Source organism: Chiloscyllium plagiosum, unplaced genomic scaffold, assembly GCF_037043375.1.
Source record: "Chiloscyllium plagiosum isolate Xiang-an unplaced genomic scaffold, Cpla_swu_hap1 HiC_scaffold_4, whole genome shotgun sequence".
NCBI lineage: Eukaryota > Metazoa > Chordata > Chondrichthyes > Orectolobiformes > Hemiscylliidae > Chiloscyllium > Chiloscyllium plagiosum.
In genome coordinates this window covers 84,621,957-84,634,210 of record NW_028270142.1, presented here as the reverse complement: position 1 = coordinate 84,634,210, position 12,254 = coordinate 84,621,957, and the positions used below count along the sequence as shown (strand labels likewise).

At 38.3% G+C, this 12,254-nt stretch overlaps 1 protein-coding gene across 18 annotated transcripts in view; it reads left to right on the top strand.

Moving 5' to 3' along the window:
• The window catches only part of dtna (dystrobrevin, alpha), a 198,598-nt gene that overhangs the window by 144,981 nt on the left and 41,363 nt on the right, over window positions 1-12,254 (top strand). For 12 of the 18 annotated variants that reach the window (XM_087986442.1, XM_087986438.1, XM_087986440.1 and 9 more), the window contains 5 exons: window positions 1,180-1,267; window positions 4,298-4,386; window positions 5,658-5,771; window positions 10,494-10,590; window positions 11,092-11,112. In XM_087986442.1, the coding sequence (XP_087842568.1) occupies window positions 1,180-1,267; window positions 4,298-4,386; window positions 5,658-5,771; window positions 10,494-10,590; window positions 11,092-11,112 (409 nt within the window). The remainder of the gene's footprint in view (window positions 1-1,179; window positions 1,268-4,297; window positions 4,387-5,657; window positions 5,772-10,493; window positions 10,591-11,091; window positions 11,113-12,254) is intronic. The other 6 variants (XM_087986441.1, XM_087986432.1, XM_087986430.1 and 3 more) reach the window with 1 other exon arrangement.

Sequence of the window (12,254 nt, the reverse complement as noted above, 5' to 3'; positions counted from 1 at the left end):
AAGTCACCACTTATGTACCCATCTTAGGTACAAAGGTAAAGGATCTTGGTACAAAACAGAAAGAGAAAGAAATCAAGTCAAAACATTAAACGTTACAGTTCTTCTTACTAAAAAGTAGAAATACATAGAAACATGGTTTAAAGTTCAACACCACCGTCCATAAGTGCCTAGCCATGTGGGGGCTTGCACTCTTCACAAGGACTTGACCTCCTTCGCTCTGCTGCCTTACTAGCCTGTTCCTGCTACCACCGTCACAATGGAAAGCCTGTTCCTGCTCCCACTGATGCTTTGGGATGCCTGCTCCTGCTGTCGTGCCGGCCAACTCGCTCTGCTGTTAGCCTACTTTACTTGTGTTGAACCTTTCAAAGTGCTTTCCAATTTGTTCCACTCTTTTTTTTTACTCTTAACCCTTCAAATGGTTCTATTTCAATTATTTTTGAGTTCCCTTCAGAAAGTTACTCTTGAATCTGTTTCTGCCTTTAGGCAGTGAAGTCCCAAGTCCCAGTGAATTTCCTCATTTTGCTTCAGGTTTATTTATGTATTAAATTAAATCTGTGTCCTCTAGTTACCAACTATTCTTTTTATTTTGCCTTTCAATGCTATTAAATCTGTCTTTACCTTCTCTGCTCCAAAGAACACAAAACGAGACATCTTCCAGATTACAATTTTCAGCCATATTAATGTGAAGTAAAGTAATGTAAGGTTTCATAAATTTCCAGCTAATGTGTCCATTCTTATTTAATTCCTGAGACCTCATCATCATTACTCTTGTAAAAGGGATATGAATCAAATTCAAGAGATGACAAACGTAATCATGCTGCAAGCTGTACTGCAGTCTCGAGGACATTTATCAGCAAGTGTACTGAGCTGTAAAATTTGAGCACTGTGCAACAAATCTTGATCTTTGTAGTAAATGTTCTGTTCAAAGTATACAATGTGAATAATGATAAATTATTTGGTGCAGAATTATTTTGTTATGAATCTTGTAACCTACTTTATGCAGTGTGGTTATAATACATGAGAAGAATCAGTAATGGAATTCAATGCTTTTAATGGATATTATGTGAATCGAGATCAAATAAGTATCACCATGGTTGCAATATTCAATTGTTGGTGAAGTTGTGAACAGTAAAGCAAAGGATTCAGTTTTATTGTCGAGGTTTTATCCTTTCTTAATAGTGTCCTTGATAGTCCAAGCCGTCTAGATGAAGAGCATCGATTGATAGCTCGGTATGCAGCACGACTTGCTGCTGAGGCAGCATCTTCAGTGAGTACTGAACCAGCAGTCTGGTTTCTATCAGTTTCATTTTTTAATATGTCACTATATATATTCTAACAAATTCCTTAGCATAAGTGGACAGTGTGAAGTCCATTTTGTGCATTGTGTCCAGATTGTGCATCATAGAATGGTCAGAGCATAGAAAGAGATAATTCAGATAATTTTGTCTATACTGTTTCCCTGCAAGAGCAGCTGATTTAGTCCCACACCCCTATCCTTACCTTATACCTCTAGAAATAATTTTTCTTTAGCAGCTTATCCATTTTCTTTTATCAAATTCCCAGTTGACTCTGTTCCACCAGAATTTCACAAAATGGTTATGCTGCAGAAGGAGGCTGTTCGCCCCTTGTATCCACACTGCTTTTCTCTGTTTTCCATTTAACTCTGAATATTATCTCTGTTTAATTCATTATTCAGTGACCTCTTGAATGCCTTCATTGAATTTGCCTCCATTAAGCTTCCAACATGTGTTTTCCAGGCCTAACCACTAGCTGTGTCAAAATGTTTTTTTTCTCACTTCATATTTACTACTTCTGCAGTTCAGTTTACATGTGTGTTCTCTCCTTCTTGATCTATTTACAAGTGAAGAGTTATGATTTTGAGAAATTACATGAAATTTCCACTTAGCGTCCTTCTAAGAAAAACATTCCCATTTTCTTCAATCGGTTTTCATAACTGAAGATTTTCTCCATTAATTAATATTATTCTCCTAAACCTCTTCTGTATTCTCTCCAATGCATCCTTGTAGTTTCCTGAAGTGTGGCACACAGCATTGTACACAATACTCCAATGAGGTCTAACTTCTATAAGTTCAGCATCTGCATTTCTTTTATTAATAAAGCCTGGCATACTGTATGTTTTATTAACTGCTTACTTAGTGACTTATACAAATACACCAGGTCTCTTTGTTACTCTACACCATTTAACATAGCACGTTTATTTTAGTGTACCTTCATATTCTTTCTAACAAGATGCATCATCTCATACCTCTGCATGGAATTTCATCTGTGTACCCACTCCATCAACTTTTCGATGTCCTTTTGTAATTTTATACTCTTCACTTCACAGTTTATAACATTTACATGTTTTATGTCATCTGCAAATGGGTATTTTCCCTCTGCACACCAAAAATTTATTTAGGGAAAGTAACTGCCTCAAAACCCACCGCTGAAGAATTCAACTACAAACCTTCGTCCTGCCTGAAAAAATCCATTAAGCATTATGCTTTACTTTCTATCCCTCAGCCAGTTTGTGTTTGTGTTGCTACTGTTTCATTTATTCCATAAGCTCTAACTTTTCTCAAAAGTCAGTTGTGTGGCACTTTATCAAACCTCTTTTGGAAGTCTGTGAACGCCAATTATCGCAAATAATTATTTCAGAGATTTGCCCACCATTAAAATAAAATTCACCTCTCTCTAATTGCTGGGTTTATCCTGGCAACATTTTTTTTAACAAGGGTACAATATTAGAAGTCCACTTCTCTAGCACCATCTCTGACTCCAGTGAAGATTGAAAGTTTATTGTTAGTGCACTTGCAATTTCTACTCATATTTCTTTCAATATCTTTGGACACTTCCACTTCACATATCTAAAATTTGAGGTGTCAACCTGATGAAGCTAAGATATAAGAACACTTGCATGCATGATTTCACACATATTACAAGAGGAGCATTCCATGTGGCGAAATTCTCCTGTTGTTGTTCTGGAAGGACTGTCTGAGGGTTTTTTTCAAAAAGTAAAGCTTTCACAGAATTAACTTAACCAGTATCTGTTGTGTATTATCATATGTAAACCAGACCTGGGAATGGTGGTAAATTTCCTTTCCTAAAGCACATTAGTCAATTAGACGTCTAGTTTGGTTACTTCCTAGCCACCCTTACTGATACTTGCTTTTCATTCAGACTTACTTAATTGAATTTAAAATTTTCAGTTATGATAGTGAACATGTCTCCCCAGAGCAATAGCTTACATCTCCATTGCTAGTCCAGTACATCGTTATCTCCATTGGATGGTTCTTGGGAATTGTAATTAGATTGCTCTAAGTATCCTCATTTCACTCTACCACATTCCCCTGGAGTACAATGCTCTGAAGAAGAACATCTGAGGCCTAGTACAGTTGGGGTATCAAGCAGGGGCTGACTTTAGCTGTACCCATTCCACTCAGCCTCTTTTTGTTACTCAATATCTAAAGAACAGTGAAAAATTCTGAACTGCTGTCTGCTAGAAAGATATAAGAACACTTGCATGCATGATTTCACACATATTACAAGAGGAGCATTCCATGTGGCGAAATTCTCCTGTTGTTGTTCTGGAAGGACTGTCTGAGGGTTTTTTTCAAAAAGTAAAGCTTTCACAGAATTAACTTAACCAGTATCTGCCTCTATTTTGAAACCCAAATTCCAGAAGTGATATTTATACACATTTAGATTTGTACATTTTTAATTACATAGCTAATGCTGGGGACTGTCTCCTTGGGTGGCTACGTTCTGTTATTCAAGCTATTGCTCCTGTCATGGGAACATCGGAATAGGAGTAGTTCATTCAGTTCATAAATAATTTTAATCATCTCTAATCTTGTTCCCAGTGCAGCATCTTTGCCAACTGACTTTATCTTAGGAAAGTGAAAATTAAATCAAATCCCCCTCACCCTATTGTTGCAAACAGAATCTATTGCAACACTTTGGCTTTTCTTTCAAGGTACTATGCATTGAAATAAAAATGGTGTTGGTAAAAAGTTGGCATCCCTATGAGTTACAGACCCATTTTCATGATTGATTCCCATCTCCAAGTCTAACTACTGATCTGGAGTTTGGATGTGCTTTGAAAGAAGGAGAAAACTTTCAGTTTGTTCTGCTGGCCACTTTCAAGGTGCTCAAGCAAAGAAACAGCTTCTTTCAGATATAACTGCAAAGCCATGCCAATTTTGTGCCTAATGTGAACAAAACACAGTTTTTGCAATTCTTGAGATGCAAATATTAATGAAACCAAGAATGAATATTTTCTGATTTTTTTTTGTAGCAACAGCGTGTTCCCTCTGATCTCTCCTCGACCATAGATGCGAATAAACAGCAGCGACAGTTGATTGCTGAACTTGAAAACAAGAATAGGTTGGTAATGCAGTCTTCATTTCTTCTTTATATGCTCATTATTCAGTGATTACTAAATTGCATTTCCAATTGTGGGCGGCACGGTGGCACAGTGGTTAGCACTGCTGTCTCACAGCGCCTGAGACCCGGGTTCAATTCCCGCCTCAGGCGACTGACTGTGTGGAGTTTGCACGTTCTCCCCGTGTCTGCGTGGGTTTCCTCCGGGTGCACCGGTTTCCTCCCACAGTCCAAAGATGTGCAGGTCAGGTGAATAGGCCATGCTAAATTGCCCGTAGTGTGGGGTAAGTGTAGGGGTATGGGTGGGTTGTGCTTCGGCGGGTCGGTGTGGACTTGTTGGGCCGAAGGGCCTGTTTCCACACTGTAATGTAATCTAAAAAAAAAAGAAAAGATATGAATGATTCTAGAAATGACAGAGTCAAGATAAGAGAACTCCTCAGAATGCCTGAATTACTGTGCTCTTCCAGCACCATTGATCCAGAATCCTCAGAAATAATGACCAAAACTTAATCAGTTAATTTCATTGGTGGAAAGTAGAGTTGCAATCTTTGAAAGCTGTTCTGGAGTAAAAGCAACCCAATGGCAAAAGAATATGCCAATTGCTAAAAAGATCTTTTTAACATTGCTTTTGGTTTAATAATTATAAAATATTGGACATTGGACTGACAGCTAAGAATAACCCAATCAGGGCGTGGGGGGAAAGAGAGAATAATCCAGTTGAATCTTTGTTCCTACTTGTATAGAAATATACTGTTGCATGTGGATGAACATGTTGACATATTCATGGGAGCAGAGCATTTTGAGGCAGGGGTTATTTGATTCAGAACACTGACGGAGTTGAGGAGGAACTAGAACTAAAAAATAAATTTGAAAAATCTTGCTGTCAAGAACTGGAGGTGAGGATAATTTAATTTAATTTGATGGGAAATTATTAGATTAGCCATTTGATTTTCATTCCACCAAATTTACCTCCAATCTGTCTCGATTTCTTCCTCATTATTTTGTTTTATCCTCCCTTCTGTTACTGCGGGGATCTGTAGGAAAGGAAGGTACAAATTAAGAATTGAGGAGCATTACTCGAGCTTAGAGGGAAATATGGAGGAACTGACCTAAACTGAGACTTTAGTGAAAAGTCTTGTTGCTTAAAAGATGTGATGTGATTTGATGATAAGCACTGAAACATTCTTTCAGCACTATTATCTTCGGTTATACTCTGTCCTGCATTCATTTGTCTCTAATGTTGTAAATTCATAAAACTATTCATCTTTTGTCAGAGAAATCCTGCAAGAGATACAGAGATTGAGGCTAGAACATGAGCAGGCATCTCAACCCACGCCTGAGAAGGCACAACAGAATCCTACCCTGCTGGCAGAACTTCGACTGCTCAGGTAACTCATTGAAAGTGCACTTTAATTGGTTAGAAAGCCAGTCACTGACTATAGGCGTCTTCAGTCCAACTTCTTCCCAACTCTGGTATCCCCCACCAAAATACCACCATTCCCCAAGGTTCATCACCATGACAACCAATCTCACACTATTGTGGTCTTGTGCCCCAGAAGCAGAGATTTGCCATGATCCAGACAATCCCTCAATGACAACCTGGTAATTTCTGTCACCCTGTCCTCTACAGCTGGTATTAATTACAGAACTGAGGTCCTCCCTCTTTTTTTCCCTTTCTCAGGTATTGTGTGCTTGCTTCTCCTGCATGGACAAAAGAGAGAGGGTGGTGAAGCCATTCTGTGGAGAAAATAATCTACATCTGGTTTAAAATAGCATCTCCTCTTGGGCAATCTTAGCAGTGGCGTGACAACACAGTCCTTCAAAGTTGTGTAGAGGATGGGCCTTGTGGCGACCAGATGCATTGCATTTTGTGATCCAAGGATTCACCAAGCAGGTGGAAATCTCATTCACCTTGCCAGATCAGAGCAGGTCACCAAAACATTTGCAGCACAGCACAGCACAGCACCCTGATTTGCCAGCGCTACCCTGAGGAACTGACCACCTCCACAATCTATCTCTATGCACTATTTGTTATGATCAGCTTCAGGACAGACAGTAAAAATTTGTCCGTCTTATTCACCACTTCCACCAGGATATCCATGTCTCTAGCCACAAACTTTGCTTGGCACAGAAGTGTCAGGAGACTTGTTAACCTCACTGAACCAGTAATGAATTACTGAAGTGCATCATGTAGATGGTATATACTGCTGACACTGTGCATCAGTGGTCGAGGAAGTGAATACTGAACTGCAGTGAATTGTGTTCCAGTCAGTTTGGCTGCTTTGTCCTGTATGGTGTAAAGCTGCTTGTGTGCTGTTAGAGCGGCACCCATTCAGGCAAGTGGAGAGTGTACCATCATACTCCTGACTTGTGCCTTGCAGTGGTGGACAGGCAATGGCAGACAGGAGCCTTGTTACTTTGTGCAATCCCTAGTTCCTGATGTTGCTCTTACAGTCAGTGTTCTCATATGGCTGTACAAGTTCAGTTTCTGATTAATAGCAACCCCCATTATATTGATCATGGAGATTCTATGATATCAATGCATTGTATGTCATTGAGTGATGGTTAGATAATAGCTTTTTGGATATAGTAATTGGCTGGCACTTGTGTTTTGCGAATGTTAATTTTCACTTATCAGCCCAAGCTTGTATGTATGTTGTCTCTGTTTTGCTACGTATGGACATGAACCACTTCAGTATTTGAAGTGTTACATGTGTTACTGAAGGTTATGCAATCATCAGCAAACATCTCCACTTCTGACCTTATGGTGGAGGGAAGGTAATTGATGAAACAACTGAAAGTCATTTGAACCTAGGATACTAATGGGAGGAACTCCCGCAGTGATGTCCTGGTGTTGAGATGACTCAGTGTCTCTATCCCTCAGTATATCTTTGTTTGTACTAAGCATGACTCCAATCATCAGTGTTTTCTTCCCAATTCCTGTTGATCTCAGTTTTGCTAGTGTTCCTTGATGCCATACTTAGTCAAATGCTGCCTTGATATCCACGGCAGTCGCTTTTTTTTTGCTCTCTGGAGTTCAAATCATTGTCTGTATTTGGAACAATGTTGTAATCCAGTCAGGAACTGAGTGACCCTGGCAAAATCGATGTTGAGCTTGAGTGAGCAAGTTATTCTTTCGCAGGTGCTGCTTGATAGTGCTGTGGATGACCTCTTCTGTCACTTTGTTGATGAATGAGTGTAAATTGACAGGGCAGTTACTGGCCAGATTGTATTTGTCCTCCTTTTTCTTATCAGGACATATCTGGGCAATTTTTGACATTGTTAGATAGAATCCAGTGTTACTACTGTACAGGAGCAGTTTATTTGGGGATATATGAACTTTCTGGAAAGTTGTCTGGGCCCATGGCCTTTGCAGTATCCAATGCCTTCACTTGTTTCTTGATATTAGTGGAGTACCTCAAATTACTCAAAGACATCTGTGATGTTTGTGACCTTTTCAGGAGGCTAAGACGGAAAATCCACTTGGCACTTGTTGCTGAGAAAGGCTGCAAATACTTCAGCCTTATGTTTTACACTGATCTCTCCCAGCACTGAGTATGAGAATATTTGTGGAGCTCTCATTCCAAATTATTTGTATAATTGTCCTATACTATTCAGAGGATGTGACTGGAATACAGTGCTTCGATCTGATCAATGGAGTGAGATTGCTCAACCTGATCTATTTCAATTTAAATGGGACCCAGCTATTAACATTCTGCACATCATTCTGACATAGGGAAATGTACTGATTATCCTGATTTATAGCTGGAAACCCTCAGTCAATTGAAATTCAAACCAATAACTTGAAATGAAGACAACTTGATCCAGTTAGGATTAATTATCACTGGACTCTGACTCCACAGCATTCTTGCTCTTGACTCCAACTGAGTGCTTATTTTTAATTAAGTTTTTATGGTTACAAGTGGTAAACAGTTAAGTATGTGGAAATTTAAGGTTTAGTACATTTAATTTATATATAAGGATATAGTTGTTTTCACTCTACTGCTGTAACTTCAATTTTTGTTGCCTGGCTCAGTGGGAATGCACCCAACAACTTTTTTATTACTTTTAAAGTTTTTGCATTTATATTCACTTTTCTTCTGGTTTGTTGAAACTGGAATTTTGGAGAAATTTTAAACTGAATGTTTAGCATGGATTTTGAAAGCGAAAATCTTACTTGACCAACCTTATTGCATTTTTTGAGGAAGTACCACAGGTTTGACAACATATTATATTAGGTTGAATTTGTTTAGATTTTACAAAGGGATTCAACAGGTGCACAATAATATGCTAATGAGTAATGCCAGAGTATATGGAGTCAGGAGAAAATGGCAGATTGGATTACTAACTGATTTCCAGGTAGGCAGCAGGGTGTGGGATATAAGCATAATTATGCAGTATGGCAGAAGGATCAATGCTAGGACCACTGCTGTTCACAATTTACATTAACGAACAAGGTACTTAAAAAAAGCAAACTAAGCACCAGATTTTATTTCTGGAGGGACAGAATTGAAAAATGGGAGGTTATTCTAAATCTATTGAACTTTGATTTTACTGCACTTGGAATGCTGTTTGCAGTGTTTGCTACATGTACAGCAGATACCTCCAATCCCTGGAGTAATGACCAGCGCTGTCTTCACAAAATCCAGCAAATCTGCTGTCAGGATAGGTGTACCAATGTGAGCATCTTCTCTCAAGGCAATATCTCAAGTATCAAGGCAGTTTTTAATGCAACACCAGCTGCAGTGGGTGGCCCACATTGTCTGTATGACAGGCACGATATTTCCTAGGCAAGTGCTCTACTCCAAGCTCCGCAGTGATAAGCGATCACTGGGAGAGCAGAGGAAATATTGCACAATATCCTGAAAGCCTCCCTAACCAATAGCATCATTGGTACTAAGATGTGGGAATCACTTGTCCTAAGTGCACAAACTGGAGAGGTATTACAAATGCACCAACTATTTCAAACATCAACAACTGGAGCACATGGAGGCCAAGTACAAGCAGCAGAAAGAATGCACAGAATCCAGAGTGTCCCACCAACCCACCTTATCAAGTATCACCTGCACCATCTGTGGCAAACTCTGCGGCTCCAGGATTGGGCAATTCAGCCACTGCAGAATCTTCACCATCCTTCCCCATCATCCCACTCAAGTAAAGTCATCTTAGATCCTGAGGCACTGTTAAAGAAAAAGGTTGCCATATTCAAAATTGATTTTAGAAGCGTTGAGAGGAAACAGGGATTTGCAAGGATGATGCCAGGAATGTGTGTGTGGGTATGTGTATAGGAACAAATTGATAGGCTGGATCTCTTTAAAAGAAAACTGAGAGATGACCTAATAAAGGACTTCATGGGACTGATGCAAAGAGAATGTTTCCTCTAGTTGGGGAGTACAATTAGTGGCCATCAATATATGATGGTCACCAAGCGATTAGGAAATCTAGAGAAACCTCTTCTCTCAAAGAGTAGTGAGAATGTGGTCCTCGCCACCATGGAAAGTGGTTGAAGTGAATATTATGGATGCATTTAAGGGAAGCTGGATTAGCATTTCAGGGAGAAGGGAAAAGATGTTTATGGTATTAAACTGAAGTGAGAAAAGATGAGAGAAAGTTTGAGTAATGGATAAACACCTGCATGGATTGGTTGGGCTGAATGGCCTGTTTCTGTTACTGTGTAATCCTGTTTCATTTTTACAATATAATAAAGAAGTGACAAGATTAAATTTGATAAAAGGCACAAAGTAATTTTCCAAGGTTTGAGGATTTTGCTAAGGTGACATGAGGAAAAATATACTCAATTTTGCTGTTCTGGACCAAGGTAAATCTGGCTGCTCCTGAATCAAAACACAAATGTTAATATGTTGGTTTGGAATAAAACTTCATTCTATCTTCACATTCATACCTTTCTGAAAATATCTAATTCTTTAAAATAAATGTTGCAGAACCTATTGGCACTACAAGACAATTTTGCCAACAGTATTTTTTGAATAAGATAAAACATCGTAAACTTGTTCTCTGTACTTTGTTGCTGAATAGTTGTCTTTTAAAGTTGCCTTCAAATATTGTCATGCATTTAGGTGAAATTAAACATTAGTTCTTACACTTCACAGGCAACGAAAAGATGAGTTAGAACAAAGGATGTCAGCATTGCAAGAAAGCCGCCGAGAATTGATGGTTCAACTAGAAGGCCTGATGAAGTTACTGAAAGTAAGGCTATTCATTGGGTAAATTAAAAGCCGGATCACAACAGGTCAATGACATGACCAGTCTTTTTTCCAAATGAGATTTTTTTTACAGTTAGAATATAACAGCTGAAAAGCACAATGTAAAAAGATAGGTATTCACAAATGTAATTCACCTATACAGGAAGATGACTTTCTTCTCCATAACTTTTAGCCCTGACTAAATTGGGACTGAGCAGATGTGGGCTGGGAAGTTCCTGGAAATTGTTCACACCTTTCACCAATACCTTAAATTTTTTTGCATGTCTGAAGAAATTCACCCAAAAGCAATTTTAAAATTTTTCTTTGTATTTATTATCAATATAAATTGTTGGAACTTTAATTTTGTATGCATTAATTTCTAAAAAGATACACTTGTACCTGTTTGCTTGGAAACCATTGTTTAAAACAAAAATCTGTAGATTGTTTAAAAAGTTACATGTCGTACATTGTCAAAGTAATACTTGATTTTTAAACTTTCAAATAGGAAGAAGAAATGAGGCAGGAAGTAAGTTTCCTGATCCATCTTTGAGCAATCATTGCATCTTTATTTGCTGTCTTATTCTGGCCTTCATGTTTTGTTTAGCTTTTTGCCTCCGTTGTATATAAATGAAAATTTTTAGTTTTACTGCAACAAGCCAGTTTTACTCTGGCATTTGATACTAACATTAAGTGAAATTATAAAGCTTGGATTTGGATTGTTATACTTACTGATTTCTAATTAGACACTTGTTTTACTTATGAAAGCATGAGAAAATTGTGTGATTATGATTTTTAGTGTGCTTTGAACCAAAATAGTAAGTACATAGAAATATATGTACAGTTATTATGTTAGGACTCCATGTACAGATCGTTCTGCTATAATGGGCATTTCATTAATGTGAATTCACTATAACGTGATTGACGATTTGAGGACACTGTTTCTAAAGCACAAACTTTTAAAGCATGTATTGGTTATAACGCGATTCCAGCCCCAGAGTTTAAATGGTGCTGTTATTACATGATTTTCTTCTAACATGGGATTGCATCAGAACAAAACTACCGCGTTATAGCAGAACCGACTATAGTGCATTTTGATAATGATCCGATTCCCGTTGAGTCGCTGATCAAGAAAATATGGAGTATGCCATATGGCCTTGAGTCTGCTTTATCAATTACTAAATTCACGATCCTTGACCTAAACTGCACTTCCCCACCTGATCCCCTTAACGTACAATGCAAATCTCTGTGACTCTTGACTTTGAATATGTTCAATGCTTGAGTATCCACAGTCTTTTGGGGTTAAAAATTTCAAAGGCTCACAACCCTCTAAGTGAAGAAGTTTTTCATCTCAGTCCAAAATAGATAACCCCTGATTCAGAAGCCACATGCTAGCTATAGATTCTTCAGGGAACAGCCACTCAGCATCTACCATATCAAATTTTCTCATTCTTATTTTTCTTGGTTAGATTTCTCAAAGGAGATTGATGTGGTAGATGTTGAGGGATTGTTTCCACTGATTGAGAAAGCTGAAACACAGAGATGGTCTTAGGATAAGGTGCCAATTGTTTATAATTAAGGTGAGGAGAAATTACTACTTTTTCATTATTCAACAGATGTGGGTATCACTAGCTAGGCCGCAATTTATTGCCCATCCCTTCTTAAACTACA